The following is a 22,467-nucleotide window of genomic DNA, read 5'->3' as shown; positions in this document are numbered from 1 at the left end:
CATGGCTAAGCCAAGAGAGTAGCAGCAGCCTTAGACTTTACAAGGAAACACACATTCCTGTATTCATTTCCTCATTTTCTTGACAGAGCCGGTGGCACAGCTTATGAGGCCATCTGGAGAGCACATTGTGTTCTCAGGAGACTGCACAGACAGCTCAGGGCAGCTCAGACAGACTCACTTGGTATAAACTTCTTGCTGCTCACCAGCTTTGCCACCTGCCTCATAGCTTGGCAGGTGAAGGGCTTGCTCTAAGGTGGGGTTCATTAAGGGCTGAATTCTCACCCTGGCATTAAAAAGGAGCTGCAGGAGCTTAGACACTCTTAAGAGCAGGTAGAGACAAATATTTCAAGAGCATAAAAATCCAGGGCTTGTCCGTCAGAATGTATTTATTTGAAAATACATTAAAATGCCTGGGTAGCACATCACAGTGAAGGGTCGAGCTTGGTCCCTCCCCACAGTCCTTCCCTGCTTGCTGGAGAGTCCTGCCTTTCCAGACAGCAGTGGCCTGAGACTCCTTGGCTCATTCAATGGCTTCCATGACTTCCATCACCAGAGTCCGTGGTCCTGTCATGATGAGGCTGCTGATGGTCTGATAGTCCAGATGTAAAACATACACCCCATTCACTGAGAAAACAAACTGGCACACCTGCAAGAGAGCAGGGACAGGTCACCTCCAGTCCCACAGCACCTCCTGCCTGTGATGAACTGGAAACAGGGGCTGGGATGCAAATAGCTTGTGTCAAAATCCTTGAAGCCCTAAAGCATCACCACCCTGTAGCTACACCAATAATCACAGTGCTGCAGTCACTGTGTCATAAAAATGGGACCAAAGGGATTTAGATGTGAGCTAATAGAGGGAAAAAAGACTCGTTTATGAGCAGTGGCTCATTTCACAGATGGAAATGAGGCACAATATTAACATCCAGCAATTTGGTAGCAAATGAGATTAGGTAAGGAGAAATTAACTGGGCTCTTGGGTAAATGAAATGAATTTATCCATCCCCTTCCAATCTTGCCTGAAGCAAACAAGGAGTCACACTCTGCCTCTGAAGAATCCCATTATTTCAAACATTCATGTGACTTTAGACCTATAGCAGCTTTTAGAGATGACTCCCTCACTGCTGGGATTTTTGTAGGGAGCTGGGAAACTCAGCATTTCTTTTATTCATGCCAAAAACTCTATACTCACACATGCCTGGGCCTAAAATGAGTTTCAAAAACTCAGTTCATTTTACCCAAGCTGGAAATACTGGAAGTTACTTGATGAATCTAATCAAGGCATCAATCTAAGGTTATTAAGGTTTTGTGTACATGGAAAGAACCATGTAGAACTCCTATTGCTAATAGCAGGGAAACAAAATACTCAGGAACTGAGCATTTCAGGAACTATGAGAGCAGGTGGTTCAGGATAAAGTTCTGCTCTTTCCCTTCTTCACAGGGCTTTTATAAAGTCACTGGAACTGAGCTGGATATTTTCTGCTTTGTTTTAGTAGCTCAAACAGTTTTGACAGCTCCACAGGGATGGTTTACTTTTGACAATTTTGTGGGTTTTAGCTGCCCACAGCCTCTGTTCTGCCTTGGAAAAGGCAAATCCTCCATTCTGCCACCACACATGGTGCACTGTGCCTGCAGAGAGCATCCCTCCTTCCACCTCTTCCAGAGCTCCCTGTGCCCATTCCATCAGTCTGATCCCCGCTGAAGGAGGTGGGATTATCATGGAGGATGTGTTCAGCCCAAAAAAGCTCAAACAGGACACAAATCCTGCCTCCTGTTTAGCCTCCATGAAGTACCTTCATCCCTGCAGCAGCAGCAGGTCCTCCTGGGTCCACTGCCTGGATGTGGCAAGGTCTTCCTCCTCGCACCACAAACCCCCAGCCCACTGCATCCCCCACAATCTGCAGGCAGAAAAAAAAGGGGTGAAAAATCAAGGAATGGAGGCTTGGAGAGAGGAGATGCAACAGAGAGACAGAGAACTCGTGATCCTAATGTGTTACAGGTGGTGGAGAAAGGGCTGTGCACCAAGTGAGATGCAGAACTGATTCACTGCTCCCTGCAAAGCTGTTTTCTGATGAATTCCCTGTCAGCAAGTGCAGGAAATCAAAGCACAGGCAGCATCAGGCTGGAGCACAAGGCATGCACCACAAACATGCTCGAGAACATTCCCAGAACACGCACACAGAGCCTTTTCCTTGGCACAGCAGAGCATTTCCTGGGTGGAAGGAGCTGCTCTGGCCTTGCCCCACTCTGGTGTCAGTCTGCCAGGGCAGCTTGCTGCAGTACTGCAGCCCTCTGATGTGACTAAAAGAGAAAAGGAATTCCCAAGGGACTTTGCACATTGCCCATATAAATAAATAACAGCAACTGCAGAGCTAAGCAGGAGGAAATGAGCCATGAAAGGCCCAGGCTGGCAGAGTTGAAGGGCAGGGCAAGAGCATTCAGGAGGAGAATGAACAGCACGTCCTCAGATGTGCCATGCTAATTGCCAACCTTATTTTTCTTGCTCCTTCTTGCTACTTTCTACAGCACAGCTAATTTGAGAACCTGATCCACATTTCCTCCCACAAGGATATGTGAAAATATTGACCCCTCGAGAGTCACCAACACAAAGCCACGATGAGGTGACATGCAGTCAAAGTTTTAGCATGGAGAGGTCAGAGCAGCCAAGAGAAAAGCAGGGAAGAGCAGGCAGGGAGCTGGATACTGCTGGATTGGCAATGCCATTCCCAATGGTCACTCACAGTCAGCGTTTTCTTGACATAAGGGGCCCCAGGGGACAGCAGCTCTTCGTTGGTGACGGGTCTCTTTAACACTAGAGCAGAAGGTGACAGATTCTATCAGAATCAAGGGGTTTGCACAGTAAAGTGCATAACAAGGCAGACTGGGGACTACCCTGGGCTGGAAAACAGATGTTAAAACCACAGTTCCTGCACACAGAAACCTTTGCATTCATCTCAGTGATTTTCCAAACACACACACGACTTTTCAAACTAAGACACGGAGGTGAGGCTGACCCTCTCCTCTTGATGGGTCTTGAGCCCCTGTCCTGAAGGAACAGATGTATCCCATATACAACAGGCAGTGCAGAAGGCCAGACCTGATTTGGGGTTGCACTCAGCCACAGGAGGGAATACAAGTGTAGGAGGAGCACTGAAGTAGGCGTTGGAGTTTCCAGAGAGGGAAGTGATGCTGCTCCTTCGAACTGCTGAGACAATTTTGATCTCCTTGTTGGTCTGGACTGAAAGAGGCAGAGAAGACATTTTTTTAGTGAAAAAAACAGAGTAGTTTAAAATAACAAACTTCTCCTCAAGCCTGACCTATACTTGAAAGTTAAGTGTGCACAGATGATGGCATTTGAGCTTGGAAAGAATAAAACCAGTTTCAAGGAAAGATCAAGAGCTGAGCTGATGTTAAGCTTATTTTCCTGGGACAGGGGGATGTGCTAGAGATTGCCCCTGCATTCTGACATCCCCCACAAAGCAGTGGGATGGGTGTTCCCTTCATGGGATGCCCAGAGGAACATCTTACACTGTGCTGGAGCAACACATATCAGCTCTGGGATACTCTGGTAATGTAATCCTTGCTTCCACTCCCCTCCACAAACACATCCATGATTACCAGAGAGGAAGCTGGTGTTGCCTGGGTCTGGGTTGAGCTTTCGGAGGCAGAAGGGGCTGTCAGGGCTCTCGGAGAGGGCACGGGAAGAGTTTTCACTGAGTAACTCGGTGAGCCGCCGCCGCCGCCGAAAGTTGATCCAGAATTGGTAGAGGATGTCACTGTCAAAGAAGTGATGCCGATTGGAGACTAGGAGAGAACAGGGGAGGAGGGAGAGGCTGAGGGGGTGGAAAAATATAGAACAAATATCCTGAGGGACCCTCATGAATTGCTTTTAATGCCCCTGTGCCCTAGAGCAGCCTTTCTGCCTGCAGGGAGGGAGAACAGCAGGGCCACCTCCCCAAGAGGTGCCATCTCCCAGGGCTGCACTCAGTGTCACAGCCCACCTGCCCCTGTCTCCAGACACTCAGAGGGCTCCCTGCCTTCCAGATTGGAAGTTTAATTCCAGCAGATGGATATGATCTCCAGCCAAGCAGAGCTAAGCATTACATCCTCACACCCCAGCCCTCCAAGCCCAGGGGCACAGCCCAGCCCTGTGGCCGGCGGCTTTGAAGAACTGAAGAGCAAGAGCTCAGATTTCATCTCAAAGCCCTTGCTTTGGGTGGCGGACGACTGCTCTGGTTTCAAAGGTCACCAGCTCCAAACATAGAACTGAAAGGCTCCTTTGCCATCTCCAAGTGGGCACTTGACCAGCACTTGTTGAGTGGCATGAATGAGGATTTGTTCCTCGCACAGCCACGCTCATGCCTCGCTTTCCATCCCTGGCTCACCATGCTGGATGATCCCATGCTCCAGCAGTGCCCGGCCCAGCTCCACTGCTTCCTGCCTGTTCTCCACTTCTCCCTCCTGAATGAGCCAGTCGATCATCTCAGAGCCCAGGAAAGTCCTCTGGTACTTCACCGAGTTCTCCTCTCTCACCTTCAGAATCGACTCTTCCACGCTCACCAGCCTGGCACAGAGGTGGGACAAGGCTCCCGTGATGCCAACATCCCTGCCAATCCCCACGGGAGCTGCAGCCGGGTGAAGCAAGGCTGAGAGAAGCAGGCAAAGCATTGCAGCCAGAACTTTCCCACCTGGGAGCAGCGGGAAGGGAGGCAGGAGTGCAGAGCTGCAGTCAGGCACCTTTGTAAATCTTCATCAGAGCGAGGGAGCAGCTCCAGCAAAACCAGTTTGGCTGTGACCTCAGCTAAAGGTCACAGGGAAAGCCAAGCAAGCGCGGGTAACACATGGCAGACAGTCCAAATGTGAGGATAAGGTGGGTTTCAGTCAGGTATTCCATGTGAGAGCTAAATCCAGAGTCTCCACGAGAGGGTGCAGCCGGCTCAGCCATGAGACTGCCGGGATGCTCTCCCCATCCCACGGCACTGCTGCGGATGGAGAGCGGAGAACAAGGGATGCACATCTGGCAAAGGGGCAGGGAGACGCCCCAAATCACCTCCTGCCTGCCTCCTCCCCTTCTTCAGGGCCAGTTTGTGACTCTCACTGCCAGAGACAGAATATGTGAAGAGGCTGTTAAAGGGAACTGGTCCGGAGGGTGGGCTGGGGTTAAATTCTGGAAAGATGGTTTGGATTTAGAGCCAGAAACACAAAGAACACTAAATACAATCAACACAAAGAACACTAAACACTTGGAGGTGGAAGGAATTTTCTTTTCTGTCTGGGAATTAACTTTTCCATTGCAAATTTTTCAAAAAGGCCAAGTAAAGTGCAGAGACCCAGGCCCACTAGGGTCTCAAAAATCCCATGTCCTGCTGACTTTGGTGGGACATAACTCCTAACACAGCTGGTGGAAGCAGCTCCTGCGAGGAGGCTGGGAGAGTGCTGGGAATGGCCACTGGATGTGCTCAGTCTGGACTCTAGCAGATCCCAGAGCCTGCACTTGGGCTGGAGTCCTTGGAAGCATCCATGAGTTCACAGTAAATCTCCTGTCCCATCCCCAAGGATGCTGCTTGTCCTGGAGCTGTGGCAGGGCCCAGGAAACAGCATTTCCCGATGGGACAGAAGGGAGTGCAGAGAGGGAAAAGCGAAGCCAGTGGGAGCTGAGGCAGAGCACCAGCAGCCAGCACAGCCAGCAGGGCACCATCCCCGTGCCCCACAGCCAGGGCAGGACTCACATACTTCTCATAAATGCTCTGCCCTCTCATGAACACCTTCACGTCCTTGCTGAGGGGGAAGGTCCCGTCATCCTTGCGGAAGCGATAGAGCAGCTTGGCATCCTTGTAATCTGAGTGCTCGTCACAGACTGGAAGAACACAGGGCAGGGGTGTCAGTCCCTGAGGGACACATGGGGATCACACCCAGCAGGATGGTGTCTCCTGGTTAAAAGCTCTGAGGGCTTCATGCCATGTCCTTTCTTGTCCCATGGAATAACCAGCATCACCCAAAAATCACCTGCTTATGAATAGCTGAAGCTCATGCTGGTGGGAGAGGTCAGTCCCAATGTACAGAGCTTGGGAAAGCTGCAGTTGGGGTCTGCATTTTGGTCCAGACACTAAAACATCCAGCAGAAAAAAATAGGGCTTTTTTTTTTCATTTAAGTGTTGATGTTTAGATTTAGACTAAAAGACGACAAACAGAATTGCCTCAATAATTTTTTTTAGAAAGCTACAGCCACATGTAAGCAGACCTGGAGGACAGAGGGGAAAAAACCCACACTGCACCCAAACCTCCATAAAATCACCTCTGTCTGTCAAAAATACTCATAAATACCTAAATACTCAAAAATACCTAAAAAATAAAAAAAGGCACAAACTTTTCCACACCGTTTTGTGCCAAACCTGCCCAATTCATTTGCATGGCAAACTGACCTCAAGAGAAAATTTTCTTCAAAGCCAGCTGAAATACAACTGGAGTAATCAAATCTGTATGAAAACCCTCAGATTCCTCTTGGGCATGGGCACAGTCTGCAAATGCATGGCTTTTAAGTCCACGCAGGTTTTAGCAGGTAAATATTTGGGATACAGTTGCTAAATAAACTTGTCTGAAACAGACTTATGTTACAAGTACAAAAAAAATAGTTAAGACAAAAAACCCCAAAATCATAGTTCAGTTCTTGAGAATCAGCCTGCCTTCAGGTCCACCCATCTGAAGCAAGAAGAAAGTCAAGTGGTACAAAAAGAAAAACCTCAAACAACAAAAAAAACCAACAAAAACCAGAGTTAAGAATACACCTGGAAAACAAAGAAAATCAGTCAAATGGAAAAAGAAAAACCACAGATGTTTCCTCACCAAAGTAACATCATCCACTAGAGTGAAATTCAAAAGACTCAAGATACTTCTTATGAAAATTTTAACACTTTTTCATCCCTCTGAGCAGACTGGCAAAACCACATTCCCCTTCAGGTGAGCAGCAAAATGCCAAAACTTGACAGATTATCTCGGGTTCATCATTCCTGCTGAGCAGCTGTCTCAGATGCAATCAGGACTCTAAAGCCTGTGACTCACCAAGCACGAGGGCAGCATGAGAAGGTTGTTTTAACAGTGAAAGTTTGCAGCTTTCTAATTTCAAGGAGCAAATATTCCAAAGACATTGCAACTGGGAATGGAATATAAAACCCTACAGGGCTTTGCCCATGGAAAACCAAAGCAGTTTTACTATTTATAGACCAATTTCAATGTGTTTCCAGTGTGTAATAGAACCAAAGCTCAAAGCACAGCAGACAATTAAGAGGCAGCACGATGATCTGCAGGAGATAATTATCTGGATGCCAGGGAAGAGGGCAGACAGTTTAGCCAGGAAATTGCCAAGCACCCAGCACAGTGCTGCATTAGCTGGCAGCCCTCTTTCCACGGGACTAACAAAAATTAATGGACAAAAAGCAAGTTGGAAAGTCAACTTCTGTGTCCTGCCAGGAATTATCACAGGAGCAGGAGGGACACATCCTAATGAGCAATCAAAACAGTGCTGGTACCCAGTGCTGCACAGGTTTAATTAACTAATGGATTTATTTGAAACTGTCAGCTGGAGAGATGGAAAAATAATCAGGTTTAAGTGTTAATGGTTAACTGAGAACTCCCTGCTTCAGCTTTTTGTGATAAAGCCCAGCAGCAGTTTATTTTTATTCAAGGCAATTTAATGTAAAGGGCATTACCCTCAGCAAGTAGCAGATGGCAACAGGGAGTGTTTGCATTGCAGTGGTCAAAGGCAGCTATTTCTGGACCCCAGAGCAGAGGGGAGAGGAGAGGGTTTGGTTTGGTGTGGCTGTCATCTGCTTCTGTCTCCTCAGCTACATCCTGGTGTGACAAACCAGCAGCCAGCTCCAGGCTGTCACAGCTCCTGTCCCAAAGCCTTGGCAGCAAGAGAGCTCAGCCACAGCCCTTCCCACCCATGGCAGAGGTGTCCCAGGGCTGTTGGATAATCTGGGGCTTTTGTTCCTGGCTGGGCCTGAAAACCACATGGGCAGAAATTGCTTTTTGCCAATCTGAAGCATTGGTTTTCTGTTATATTTTATTTCTGTTAAGGGCTGGGCCTCGGGGATTGCTCTGCAGCTCAGTACATGACCTGGGTTAATTCAAAACTCCTGAAAGTTCCAAACAAATTTTAAAAAGAAAAGAACCTCAATACTGCTAAGAGTTGGGCTCGAGCTTCAAGCTGCTTTTTCTCTCCCCTTCCTTTGTTTATTTCCTTCCTTTTTTTTTCCAATCAGGTTCCACAGACAAGCCTTTGTAATGGCATCACACCTAAATCCCAAGGGAGGTTTTCCTGCAGGATTGTTTCAGCTCCAGATTCACAGGTAGCAGATTAAATTTTCCTTGGAGTGATGTGGACTCCACAGCCCTACTTGTCCCAGCATGGGGAAAACAAGGAATACTGGGGGGTTTTGGTAAGAAAATGAATTTCCCTGCAGGTGGGAAGCACGTGCTGTAATTCAGCCTCCACTTCTGCGTGACACAAACACGAGCCAGACCAGCTCCTGTACAAACATCCACCTGCCTGGATACAGGGATAGAGGTCAGGAATACAGGTCAGGAATACAGGCCAGGTGTCAGTGAGCTTGCTTTCAAAGAGGAGACACCTCACATGCCATTTTACCAGCGCACAGCCCCAAAACACACACGGGACACTGGCACATCCCCCAAAGCCCCAGCTTCACCCACATCCAGCCCCAGCCAGCATCTCCAGGAGCCCTCACCCATGGCAGGGTGGCAAACAGGGCTGAGCAGCCCCACAGGGACGCCCACCCACCGTGGTGGATGATGTAATGATCCATCAGCTTCTGCATGAGGCGGATGCCAGTCTCGCGGTCGGGAGCTTCCTTGTGGTCGATGAGCCAGTCAGTGAGCTCCTTGGCCACGAAGCAGTTGGGGTATGTCCTGAGGTGGTACCTCCTGTCCTTGATCAGCTTCCCATCGTGCAGCCGGAGCCTGGGGGGAAGGCAGATGTGAGCACAGCTGGGCTCAAAGGGGAAATTGGGGCTGATGGTGATGCCTGATGGCTTTTGTCCTTTCTTTTCACACCTTTTTTATGTATTTTTATACCCTTTCCCTTCCTTTGTACCCTTCACAATGACTCCTTGTACCTTAGCCCTTCATGTTTATAACTCTTGTAGTCCAATATTTAGCCTAGTTTGGGGTTCTCTGGGGAAGAAGTAACATTCCTACTGTCTCAAAACTAGAGGCTCCAACTTTGGATGGAGTCTCCTCTCTGGAATATGTTTTTGTGAACTAGGTTGTAGTCTCACTTGGGAGGGTGTAATTAGAATAGGGGGACAATTACTTCATCTGTTAAGTTTCTTATTGGGGGATTTTAGGTGGATATGCTAATTTGTGAGGTCCACAAAATTGTATTTTTGTACACGGGTTGTGTGCTGCTTGGCCTGTTTCCACCTTCAATGAGTTGAACACCTGGGATCCTATTAAAACCAAGATAATACCCTTTTTTCCCCCCTATACTGCTGTGTCTGCCTCTTATTTTTACCAGCTTTAAGGCATCAATGGCTCAGCATTGTCCAGCCTGAAGAGACCACTGGGGAGTTGGGACTTGTGTCAAGCAGCCAGGGACTGATAAATCAACCAAACCCCTTGGCATTGCAAGACTGCACCAGTCAATCAAGGAGCCTCTCCACCTTCTCCACCTTCTCCACCTCCACCTCTCCCCTTCTCTCCTCCTGCCCCCCTCAGGTTGCCCAAGCAGACACAGTCTGACCCATACATGTCCTTTCATTCTAAACAAGCCTCTAAAACACACAGCAGCCAATCAAAGGGGGTGAAGTGGGGCCAGAACTTAGAAAAAAACAGCAGTGCATGTGTTTGTCACCTTGGGGTGATTCTGTGCCTCATTCTCCTTCCCCATGACCACAAAAGCAGGAATAAAGCTGCCCCCAGGACAGAGCCTTACTCATAACTCCAGGTGGGAGCAGCAACAGGATCCTTCCTTTCTCCTGTCCAAGGAACAAATGGATCCCATCACCACCTACTCCATGTGCTCACTGACCCACAGCAACAGCCCTGACATTTTCTGGTTCCAGCTGGCATTAACTGGGACAGAGTTTACCCAACCAACCACCTTCCTATCCAGAAAACCCTGGTGTTGTGCCTGGTCTGCAGCTCTGATGGAAAGATATACAGGGGAAGGTTACTCAGGTGAGCACAGCTTTGACTTTCAAAAGGACCTTAACAACTGAGAAGCCACAAGGCACAGAGTTCCTCTGTGCTCCAGCCAAGGCCAGCCCAGTTTGGCAGGAGATCTGTGCAGGGGCCAAACTCCTGCCCTGTAGCCATGACTGTTCCCAAAACACCAGCGCTGGAAAATGCCCAGAGTGTGCAGCAGCCTCCGAGGGGAGATATTAATTAAACATCTCTGTAACTCCAGGATGGTTTTCATTTCAAATTATTCATCGCAATTCCCAGTTTTGCCCCAGGCCAGTGTATTTTACTGAGGCATTAAACACTGAAGCCTCTTGTTATTTCATGCCTCAAGTTCTTTTGCTCTTTTTGGAAAAGTCATGTGTGCAACACAGCATGTTGGACAATGCTTTTAGGTACCACACAAGAAGTTTAAATACCAAAAAAAACTATCAGCTAATAGTGGATTATCCAATATTGTAGGATTTACAAATACTAAGGTCCTAAAAGTTTTACCATAAAACCTTTTGTTAGAGGAATAATTAGTAATTGATTGTTGTAATTAATGCTAAGGAGACAACAGAAGTTTTCAGAAATTCCTGCTAATTAAAATACCAAATGAAAGATTCATGCAGAATCACCTCCTGGCCTTGCCTTAGACAGATCTCCCTCAAATCCTGAGGTCTATATCCAGTTTTTCACTCTTTACCTGGAAGCCTCATTCCCACATGTGAGCAGCACTTGTTCTCCATATGGAATTCACCCAGAAAGAACAGTCCACAGACAGCTGCCTTGCTATTTTCAGAGGTTTTGTCTTTTTTCTTCCTTTATTTCATGGTCTACTGTCAAAATGCAACCAGACACAGTCAGCAGTGACTGCAAACAGAGGCTCCCCACTTCTGGGAGAAGACACAGCCAATTTTTATGTTTTCTTTCCTTCACAATCAGCAAGTGGGAAGGCACTTTAGAGGAATGTTTGGTAAAGATAAGAAATGTTCCAAGGGTGCTCTATTGCCTTCAAGAGTCTGCCAGACTCTATAAAGAACATATATATGCATATTTACACTCATACACACCCCCTGCCTATACAATAACACAGAGACCATAATCACACGAGGCATGAATAGAAACTGGCTGGGAGAACACTATTTCCCCATAGATCTTTCTTTTTTATCATGTTTTGGAACACAGAAAAAAAAAGCACGGATTTTGCAAGAGAAAAATAAATGAAAAGGAAAAAACCCAAAGATTTTTAGCAAGCAATGCTGCTAAGGCCTAAGATTTAAAAATTTAAAAATACACTTATTCTGAAAGTATTCTATTGGGAGCAGTTGCCAGCACAGGAATTAAGTGGTATTTCAGCACGTCTGGAGCAGCAGCATCTTGGAGCTTTATGGGCTGTTTGAAGCCTCTGACAAGTTTTCCCTCTGTCCTGCAGACCCAGGGCAGCGGAAGAGGCTCAGCTCCAGTGTCCTTGTGGACTTTTCACTTTCCTCTTGTTTACTGTTTCCTGTCAACCCTGAAGAGACAAACTGTGTCCTTCAGCCACAGGATGTAACAGCTCATGTGTGACGTTACAAAAACAAAGCTGGTGAAAGCATGAGTGGGTTACAGTCATGCTTCCAGAATTTAAAAAAAAAATTAAGGAAATATATTACTGTGCAATATTGTGAGTTTTCTATATGACAAAATCTACCCTGTGGACATAGTGCTTCTTCAAAAGGATTTAAAAAAAAAAGCAGAATAAGGTCAGGATAAAACACTTGCTGGAACATGAGAATGAGCTCTTATGAAACACTCCTGGCTTGGCAGTCAGAGCTCCACGTGCGTTTGCTTTGGGGAGGTTGTGTTGGGTAAGCAAATTGTTTCTTTGTCAAGGTCACCACAAAGCCATCATTATTCATCCTGGGTAACCCTGTTGAAAGGGACATCCAACCAGAAGTGGAATAAACTCCCCCTCACCCCCCATGTAAACAGACCTTGAGCATCTCAAATGACAAGGTGGATCTTTCAAGGATATTAACTCCAGTTCACATTCCCACAGCAGCTGAGCACAAATGGGTGGCCTTGGATACATCATCCAAATGGTTTTTTCTGTTGGTATCTTCACAGAAAACAAACAGAAATAAACAAAAAGCCCACCCAAAATAACAAAGGCCTCACTAAAAGGCAGCAACAGGCACAGGAGCATCTCTGCAAAGCAGCTGCTGCTGGAGAGGCACATTCAGGTAAAAAGGCTGCTGCAAACAGGCTCAGCAAATCCCAGTTTGCTGCACCCCCAGTCTGAAAAAGCACCAGTGCATGGGGGGACAGGAGAGGGCTTTGCACCCCTGTGACAGCCCAAAGTGGTACAGAGATGTTTTATTTTCCTGCTTGTATTTAAATGTAGGTATAGGAAGATTTAAATCTCAAAAAGAAATTGCAGGAAGCATAAGTCTACTTTCCGGTCCTCACTTTCACCAGCTGTTATTAGAAATTTAATAATCAGCTTTTTAAGGTCATTCTGGCCATGAAGCCTCATCTTTGAATAAAAAGCCTCATCTTTGAATTCACTGCTACATCAAGCAGAGCTCCACGATTCCTCAAGGAAATCATCCTTGTGGTGAACAAGAGATCTGAGTCCAGCAGAGAACCACCAAACCTCCTGCAGACAAATGACTTTTGGGCAAAAATACAATTTTTGGCATGCTAAGTTACACAGACCATCAAAGTATGAACTCTTTATTTAACAGCGCTGCAGTTTGAGTATCCAAATAAAACACTCGTCACCTCAGAAAGGTTTGGACAGTGGCTGAAATTACAATTTTATTCTTTGTAGGGAAAAAAGCTTCCTTCTCCTCTCACTTTTGCTGTGCGAGACATAAATTCACTGAGTATATTTCATGTTCAGGAGTGATTAATGCAGATTAACAGAGCTATTAGAGCACAGCTGCTTCTCTTGACCATGGGAATACCCAGATGAGAGTGCAGCAGGGCTTGTCCATACTTGAGGAACTCTGATTACAGCAGGGTGTGAATGCAAAGCAAGGAAGCTGTTCCAGAATCTCTCTGTGCAGATAAGCCATTTGTTGCAATTAGAAGTGACTAATTGGGCCTCTCTTACAGAATGCCACCCAGGAATACACAACACCCAGTCAAACTGAAGTGATTTTCATGCAAGTTTATATGTCTGACACCAGAGGAATGACAGCAGACGTGAGGAACGAGCCCAGGCCAGCAGCTCTCTCCAACTCAAGGCCAAAATATCAGGGAAAAATTTATCTTTCTAGTGGAGAGAGACTGAAAATACAAAACTCCTTTTCCCTCTCCCTGGACCAGGCAGCAGCTGAAGCAGAGGGACCCTGGCAGACAGGCAAACCCAAACCACACTGGCCAATCTCCCACTGATTCCTTCAGGATCCACTTCATTCCCTCAGCATTCCATCAGCCCTCACTTGTGCAGCTATTCCTGGCTGGGAAATGCATCCTGACACTGAACAGACTCTCCCCTCTGGCCAAACCAAACTCTGAGGGATTTGCAAACTTGCTGGGGAGCCAAAGAACTGTAAAGATGGAGCAAAGGTTTGTTTGATTTAATGTAATAGTGGGGAGGCAGGGCAGGAAGCGGGGAGCAGGGAAAAACAAATGTTTGATATTTCATGTGGATACAGCACTGTTATTTGCTGATGGAGGTTTGCAGAGTCAGGGCAGCTGCAAGGCTCCTTTCCATGGCTCTGTGTTCCACATCTGGGCAAAAGCAGGGGAGGACAACATGGACATTTTGCCCTGTCCATTGCTGTTGTCTGAGACATCACCCAGCCTCCCTGCCTCAGTTTCCCCTTTGCTCTCCAGTGGCCATCCAGGTCCCAGCAAGATTCCTACCAACTCTTTACCTGCCAGGCTGTTAGACTCCCAAAATACAAGAGAGAAACTGAAAGCCTCAGCATGTTCTGTGTCACTCAATTCCCTTTCCAGCCAGAGGTTCAGTGGTAGGAGCAGCCCAGCTCCAGGCTGGTGTCCATCTCCTCATCCTCCTCCCCAGGTTTTATACCAACTGCTCTTCCCCATCCTTCTGCACTGGGAACAGGCTGCTGCCCAGACCAAAGCAGGAGGATGCAGCTGCTGAGTGTCCAGGCCCAGCAAAAGGGCACTCTTAACCATCACTGTGAATTCTCAGATTCTGGGAGCTTCCTAAGCCAGGAAACTCCAAGGCACTGCAGCTGTAGGTGGAAAAAAAAATAAAGAAGAAAAAAAATGGATGTCCCCAAAACTACATAAATTTTGGGGTTTCTATTCAACTTTAGCCCAGTGTGGAGTATACTAGTAGAGTTCTGTTCACAAAAAAAATTTACTGTATCCCCTTCTCAGGCTTACAGTCACAATCACCAAATGGTGCAGGCTCTGGTAATCTCCTGTCCTGCAACAGGTACGAGGAGACACATCCTGGAGTCCATCCAGTGATGGACACATCACTCCCACACACAGAATACAGTTTTGACACACAGCTTGATTATTTTATTTTCTCTCTGAATACCTGACCCCACCATTTGGCCCAGACTGTAGAGCTCCATTTAAACCTCAGTCCCTCCAGGTGAGTAAAATACTGGAAATATAAATATGAATAAACCTGCCCTGTCTCTTTGAATATTAACTGTGTATTTAAGATGGGGCCCCGGTCCTTATCTGAAAGTGACCAATCCTTGATACAGTACAAATAATAAAAATAAAGCTAACAGTGCTGGCTGAGAATGGACAACATACCTACACCAAGCTAATTTTAGGATGATAGCACACTGAGGCTCTGGGCTATTTACATTATTCAAGGATATATTTCCTATTTTCCACCCACATTTCGAAACAAACCAGAATGGCCCCAGCTACAAACAAGCAAACTCTGCTCTAGAGCTAGGAAATCCCACAGTCACATGCTTGGAAGCAATGAGAGGGTTCTGACCCCAGATACACAAGGAAAATGTTTTCTCAGGCACACATTGCATAGGAAAATGAGTTTCTGTCTTCACAGGAAAAAACCCTCAGAAGCTGTTCAAGAACTGGGACTGCAACCCAGCAGAAGTTTCCAAAAGAGATTTTCAGGAAAGGGAAGGCACATGGCACCCATGGAATGCCCTTCCAAGTCACCCCAAAAGTCCGAGCATCCCCAAAAATGCTGCTGTCCTCATCCAGGGATCAGGGACCTTGCAGGGGCTGCTCAGAGCCACCCCACCACGCTCTGTGCTTGGGAGAAGGTGTGAAGGAAGAAAAAAATCTGCTGCCACCTAAATTCACACTAGCAGCTGGAGGTGAAGGGCAGGAGATGCCAGAGGGGAGCAGCAGGACAAGGTGTAGCAGAAAAGGACCTGGTTCACCACGCTTTGGTGGCTCAAGGAAGGACCAGCAGGGACTGGGGAGGGGGACAGCAGCACCTGGAGGGGAAGAGCTTGCTCTAGGAGAAAGTTTTGAGCCTCCTGCTAACGGGACACAGCCCGAACCCCCGGGCTGCAGGAGGAGCCCAGGACCTCCTACCTCAGCTGCTCTCCAGCAATCATCACCTCAGCCCTGTAGTGGTGCTCCGTGGCTTTCTTCTTGAGGCTGCTGCTCAGGTTCTCCATGCCGGGCTGGCGCGGGGGGGAGATGCTCCCCATGGGATGCGGGCTGGGAAGATGCTGGTCCCCTTGTCCCCGTGTCCCCTGCCGGCCCCGCCGCTGGCACGGCGCAGGTAAGGCAGCCCGGAGTTGCTGACTCCAGCTCCACGCCTCTCCTTCCCTCCCGGCAGGCTGCGGAGGAGGAGCTTGCTGCAACCCGAGCCTGGCTCTGCCGGCTCCGCAGCCGCTGCGAGCCGGGAAGGTGGCAGGGATGCTCCCGGCAGGGTGGGACAGTGTCCGCTGTGCCGCCTGGGTGACTCGGGCAGGCTTTGGGCACACCCGGGATGGAGGATGAGCGGTTTGATGAGCCCTGAGATGGACAAAGCATTCCTTCCTCACTTCCCTGCAAGGGTTCAAGATGTGCCATTCCCCAAGGCAAGCCGTGGGCTTTGCTCCCATCTTCCTCCCTGAGGACTCTCTGCCTCTCCACAGGTTGGGATGCATCCAACAGCAAAGCCAAAACTTGCTACAAAGGGGGCTCGGGGCAGCTTGAGCTTTCCCTCAGTGCAGGAGCTCCAGAGAGGTTGGATGGAGAAGCACAGGCTGTAAACAGCAAGATCTGGCACTGGTGAGTCTGGAGCTCTGCTGGTGCTGAGCTGATTGGTACCATCTCCAAAATCTGCCTCCAGGCTCTGGCACCAGCTTCAGCAACCTCTCATCATTTGAGGTACTTTCTGCAAGGCCAGAGCTGACCTGAAAGGGATGCTGACAAGCAAAGAAAGAGGCAGAGGAACTGGAATGTGGAGAGGGTTAATTACATCCATCGTTACTGTCAGATTCCTGCAGAATCTTCCTTCCATTAGTTAAGTCAGAAGTGAAAAATACTGCCTGGCACAGGGGAGCAAACCTCAGAAATACAAAAGAAATCTTTCCAAAATAGAGTATGGAGAAGATAAGAGCGAGGGCAGAGAAGGAAATTTTATCAGCTGAGGAGGTTCTGCTTCAATTTGAATTCTAATGCATCAATAAACTAAATTCTGTCTTTAATTAGCAGCAGTAACAGCAATTCATCAGCAGGCAGTGAGCTTTCCAGTGTCTCCATCAGCAGAAAGACTTCCAGGGTTACCTTCCCCCAAGCCAGAAATGCTGCCAAATCCAACCGCCTGGGTTGGGGATTCGGGAAGTGCAGCACGGAGTGGCCAGAAGGAGCAGGAGCCCCAGGGCTGGACAAACCTGCTCCCGGTGCTCCTGTCCAAGCCAAACAGCAGGATGGGCTGTGCCAACAAGGCTGCCTCTATCCAGGCTCTCCCGGAGCACACTCTCCCCACGCCCCGCTGCTCAGCCGGGCCATAAAGGAACAGGCTCCCCTTGTGCATCAGCAGGCTCGGAATGGCTCACAGAGCCTCCTCCTCCTCCGGGCTGTCCGTGCCAGTCCAGCAAAAGGGCCTTTGGGATGTTCCCGAGGCAGGCTGGGCTTATCCCTGCCCTGCTGCAGCATCCTTCATTCCCGGCATGGACACGGTGGGGAGAGTTTCCCAAACATGCCCATCCCATCACTCACGGTGCTGCTTCAACTGTGGAAAAACTGCTGCTGCTTTAATCACTGCAAAATAACCATCTTCTTTTAAAAAACCCAAACAAACAAACAAAACAAAAAAAAGAAAAGAAAAAAAGAAAAAAAACCCCAACCCCCCCGAGAAAACCCCCAAAACCCCCAAATAAAACCAACAACAACAAAACCCCCCCAACGAACAAAAAAAACCCCAAACCAACTCCCCCCAAAAAAACAACAAACAAACAAGCAAACCAAAAAAACACCAAAAAGAGGGAGACTCAGCTCCAAGCCCGGAAGTGTTTCACAGTAACAAGGTAAAGGATTTCAGCTCTTGCCAGCTTCTTCCACGAAAAACACAGGAGGAGAAAAGCTTATTGCTCCCGTAAATAACCTCATAAAACGTAAAACGTGCCCTTTAAATTAGGCATTATTATTTCTACTTAAGACTCAAAAACAGGGAGGAGAAGCTACTAAAAATGTATTATCTCTGTCTCAAGCCTGGGAAACAGTGAAGGCAGCAGAGTGAGGGCACAGCAGTCAGGGATATCCGGGGCTGCTGAGGATGGAGCTGTGCTTGGAAAGCTGCCTGGGGAAATGATGGGCAGAAGGATGGACTAAAACTTCTCCTGAGAGGACAGAGCACCACTGTAAACCTGCAGCTGCCATGGAGGAGGTGACTGTGGAGTGGCTGTTCTCCCGACAAGGACCAGGGCCAAGCTCATTAAGTGAGTCAGCAGCCTTGAGACAAACTAGAGGAAGGTTTTTCCCCTTCAGCTGCATAAAATTATATTGTCCGAATTATCAACACTGGATTTTAGGTCTCAAAATCGAAATTAATTTTAAAAAGTAATTAGGTAAATTCATGCAGGACAGGTGTTGGTATTGAACATGGAAATCCAGATGATTACTTCTGTTTTCAGTGATGGAAGCTGCAAGAATACATTAGTGGAGAGGTTATTCACAATTTCTTTTCCTCTTTCCCTGATTTCTGCTTCTGGTCCACACCAGAGCAAGGATCCAGGTCTGGAAGATCTTCTGCTCTCCATCAGCACAACACTCTGAATATCACAACCTCAGGGCTTTTTACACTGACATTTAGGGAGAAGAGCATCTCAGCAATTCAGGAGAAAAGGGATGTTAAACCAAAACCCTGTGCTCACAGCATTGAGCTTTTATTTAACCTCAGCAGCATCCTTTGCACATCTGACACTTTTCTCCCAAAGCATTTTGTTCCCTTTTGTGAAGGGAATATAGGGAATTCACCAAGGAAGCTGCTGTTAACTCCATCCTGGAGGTGACAGAATTTCAGGGTTGGGCAAAACAATCCCTAGATGTGTCCCTCTCAGTCCGCATACATGAAGGGATTAATTAGATTGGATTAGTTATCAGCTTGATCTACAGATGAAAAGTGCTTTCCACGGTTTCAGAGTCCAAGCTACAGTGAATATGCAGAGTCCCTTCATCTAGGTCTCCTCTCCAGAGGAACTGCAGTGTCTGAACTTTTCTGTTTCAATAGATTACCAAGCAGTTTGACTCATTAGGCGTTCAGAAAAGATAAAGGCACCTCTGGGTAAAGCCAAATATCTTTGTTTTCAGTTCCCAACTTTGTTCCATCAAATAGAAGGTTTAGCACCCTTTCATTTTTTTTAAATTTTGTTTCCTTTTTTTTTTCCTTAGCAGGGCTGAGGAAAAGACAGGAAGAAATCAGATGAGTTTGTTTCGAAAAGCTGTAAAAAGATAAAAAACCTGTATGCAAAGCTTGCCAGGAGTGAGCACAGAGGACACCAGGAGCTGTCACAGCCGTCCTTGTCACCAACTGCAAAGTTTGCCTCAGTCCTTTGCCTAAATTTTGTCCTCCCTGTGGCAGTTCTGGCTCTGCATTTCAAGCAGAGATCTGGAGAAGTCTCCTGTGCAGGGAAGCAGAGTCTGGCAGGAGAAAAATTCAGATTTTCCTGCTCTGAGCTGGCACATCCTATACTAGCAGGCTGCAGCTGGCAGCAAGCCAGAGCTGCTCGCCCCACACACCGAGTTTGATTTAGCTTAAGCAAAAAGACCCTAAAAAAATTTAAAAGTTCACTGCCAGCAGCAACACAATAAAATCCCTGATTTGCAGGGTCCATGTTGCCTTTGGCCCTCCCCAGGCCAGCTGTCACAGAGCTGTCCTTGCCAGAGAGCATTTTCCTGGAGGGAAGTCCTTGTCCCCAGCAAGGTGTGCTCACCTGGGCTGGAGCCTGGCCAGCTCCAGCATTGTTTGGGAGCCAAGCCCTCCCTGCTGCTTTTGGAAAAGCTGTTTCTGTTTGGCAGTAAAGGTCACAATGGGGCTATTTGTGCTCAACTCGTTGGTGTTAGTGCCACAGCAAACACTGGAGGCCACCTTGCATCAAGATTCTCCATAAAATCCCACTTGGAATAGCACAGCAGGAGTTCTGGAGGCATCTTGCATGGAGATCCTCCATCCACAGCAGCCAAGGAATGGTCCTGGAGCCATTAAAGCCAGCCTGGAGACTGCTGTACACTAGGTAAGCACATTGCACCCTGGAGAATCCTCCAGTCCTGTGCTGGAAGCTGATCCTGGGACTGGACAGCAGCATTCCCAGAGCCCGAGAAAAGTGGGAAGATTTATTACCATCTAGTGGCAGAAAATGAACATGTTATTCAGCAATTTCTCATTACCCAGTTATAAATCTGAGCTAGAGCTCTCCTGTCATTGAGTGTCCTTCATTTTGTTCCAGGAAAAAAAATATGGATGTTTGAGCAATATGTTCCTTCTTTTCACAGCAAAGAAAGGCTGTTAACCCCAAGCAATCAAATGCAAGTCAAAATAATTCAGTTGCCTTCAAAGTAACAAATAGGGGGACGTTTGTTGCCCTTAAAATTGTAAACAAGTACAGCTCAGTTGTGGTTCTCCAGAACTACAAGGAATAGAATTTTAGCTTGGAAAAAAACCAAACCAAAAAACAAACACTGAAATATTAAATTCTCCCATGATTGCATTGCTTCAGGACCTGCAGCTTTAATGAAAACACCACCAAGTACCCACCTCCATTATGAACTAATAAATTTTTAACAGAAAGAAAAAAAAAAAAAAAACAACAAAGCACAAATGACAACAAAAGAAATGCTCTTATGCAACAAGACACAGAACCTGCATCACCTCCACTTCCCCATTCCTCAACATCAGAAGAAACATTTCAAACTGTCAATAGTCCTTAACTTTCAGCTCCCATACCAGCGTGTGGGTGTGAGACTTCAAAGCAGGGCAGAGGAGTTTAATTCCCTCTGTTTGCCCTCAGGGTGAGGCTCTTCATTGTGTATTTTAAAATCAGGTGTTGCAGACCACTGGGACACAGAGACTTCCTTGTCCCTGCCCTGGGACATCTCTGAGATGCACCTCTGCTGTCCCAGCTCCACAGAAGTCTCTCAGGACTCAAGGATATTAGAGTCTTTTCCAATCCCAATGATTCTATGATTCAGGAGGAGCAGACTGCAGAGCAGCACTCACAGCTCCCCAGCATGGTCTGGACACCCTGACCTGGGTCAGGGCCATGCCAGATGCTGTGCAGGACATGCCATGGCCAAATCTAGACTGACGTTTCTCCCAGAGAAGGAAAGCCCCAGCTTCAGAGGTGGGAAGTCTCCAATCTCCTGCTGTGATGGGAATGTGTTAATTACATCACAATTTGACTGAACACAGCCAAAGGAACCACTCCTGGCAGGGGAAGTGTAATCTTGTCATGATCCATTAAAAAGAACTGTTGGCTATTGCTGTGCCAACCTGTGTCAGGAGCAATGGGAGACAAACCTGTCCCAGCTCTGTACCATGAGTCTGCTCTTTCTTGCTGTAAAGAAAGGGCTCTTAGGCTGGTTTAACAGCAAGGGCCAGGATAACAGGGATAACACAAAGCCTAAAAGATGGTATTTGTTACAGCCTGAGCTTTAAATTGCCTCCATCCAGCCTGGTGCACTCTAGCAGAGAGACGGGAGAAGTAAAGTCAAAATGCTTGTGTGTGGTTGGAGGACAGGAATTTGTACCATGTCGTCTTAATGCAGCATGAAAAGCCCAGGCAGAGCACAGCATGGGGCTGTGGATGAGCAGATTTCCAACCCTGCATCCAGTTATTCAAATCTCATGTAAGACTCCCTCAGAGCCATCATGCCCAGGGACACAATCCCCTCTAGAGGAAGGAAGGTGATGTGACAAGTAAAGATCTCTGCCGACAGCTCTGAATTCTTCATAGAATCATAAAATAGTTTGGGATGGAAAGGTCTTTCAAGGTGATCTAGCCCCAACTCCTGATCCATGTGCAGGGACACCTTCACTAGACCAACACCTCCTGTGTGAGCTGGTGCACTGCCCCAGTCCTTCCTCACAAGCAGTGCAGGAGAGGGTTTGTGTGGCCTTCAGCACATGGTAAAAAGCCCTTCACAGCCTCCATCACAGAGAGGACAGGCATCTAACAGACGTGGGAATGGGAGAGTCTGTTCTGTAGAGGTTTAATTTGACAAGCTGGGATACCACCAGCAGCCTAGATTACACAAGAAGTATTTATTCCACTTCTCTGATATGCTTTGTGCTCCCTCCCAAGATCTGTGACCAGCTTAGAGACACACCTTGGTGTGGTCAAGAAGTTTAGGAGAGTTGCAGCAGCCATGGCTTCAGATTCTATCTCTTCTTGCCAGTCTTGCAGAAACACTGGGCAGCTTGACTTGCCTGGTGAAGCCCTGTCTAGGTAGACTGAATTTGTAATTTTAAATCCAGTGTATTGAGCTGCATCCCAAAAATGACAGCTGACATGGAGTCAATATAGGCAATCTGTGAACACAATTAAAATAGCAATTCCCTCTTGAACCATATCAAGCTTCTACACTACAACATACAGAAAAGTTTCTGTAAAGAACAAAATTCCTAGTTTGACCTTGATGACAACAGCCTTTATATAGGCTGGCACATCAATTTACATATATTAACCATCCATGTCAGCAGAGTAGGGGGAAAAAAAGAAGTATATAGAAGTGGTTTTTGCCCTAGGTAGTCAAACACCATTCCACTGAAGGCAAGATGAGCAATCTAGTGCAAAACTGATATTAAGCAGCAGCACTTCAATCAGAAGAGGTGAATTTTTTTCATAAAAGACACACTCCAGCCTTTCTGCGTTTCCTGGCAGAAGCTGATTT

The 22,467-nt window shown here is 47.3% G+C and overlaps 1 protein-coding gene across 1 annotated transcript; it reads right to left on the bottom strand.

Annotated features, from left to right (window-relative positions):
- Positions 1 to 368: 368 nt before the first annotated feature.
- Positions 369 to 15,912, bottom strand: LOC146428617 (DEP domain-containing mTOR-interacting protein-like). Its single transcript, XM_085079638.1, has 9 exons — positions 15,679 to 15,912; positions 8,798 to 8,976; positions 5,731 to 5,854; positions 4,383 to 4,561; positions 3,616 to 3,801; positions 3,095 to 3,235; positions 2,739 to 2,809; positions 1,791 to 1,895; positions 369 to 646 (listed from the first exon to the last, which is right to left on the bottom strand). The coding sequence occupies exons 1-9, from the start codon at positions 15,795 to 15,797 to the stop codon at positions 521 to 523; spliced, it is 1,230 nt and encodes a 409-aa protein (XP_084935764.1). The 5' UTR covers positions 15,798 to 15,912; the 3' UTR covers positions 369 to 520.
- Between the last annotated feature and the right edge of the window lie 6,555 nt (positions 15,913 to 22,467).

The sequence above is a fragment of the Lichenostomus cassidix genome, chromosome 20 (assembly GCF_008360975.1).
Source record: "Lichenostomus cassidix isolate B80296 chromosome 20, HeHo_3.0, whole genome shotgun sequence".
In the NCBI taxonomy this organism is placed as follows: Eukaryota; Metazoa; Chordata; class Aves; order Passeriformes; family Meliphagidae; genus Lichenostomus; species Lichenostomus cassidix.
Note: the sequence above shows the minus strand (reverse complement) of the source record. Positions and strands in the feature narration are given on the sequence as shown.

Excerpts from the sequence above, each read along its gene's own strand:
- LOC146428617 (XM_085079638.1), bottom strand. The coding sequence starts at position 15,797 with ATGGGGAGCATCTCCCCCCCGCGCCAGCCCGGCATGGAGAACCTGAGC. Across the intron at positions 3,802-4,382 it reads GCATGGGATCATCCAGCATG|TCTCCAATCGGCATCACTTC; the intron begins GTGAGCCAGGGA and ends GTTCTCTCCTAG. Across the intron at positions 2,810-3,094 it reads TGAGTGCAACCCCAAATCAG|TGTTAAAGAGACCCGTCACC; the intron begins GTCTGGCCTTCT and ends CTTCTGCTCTAG.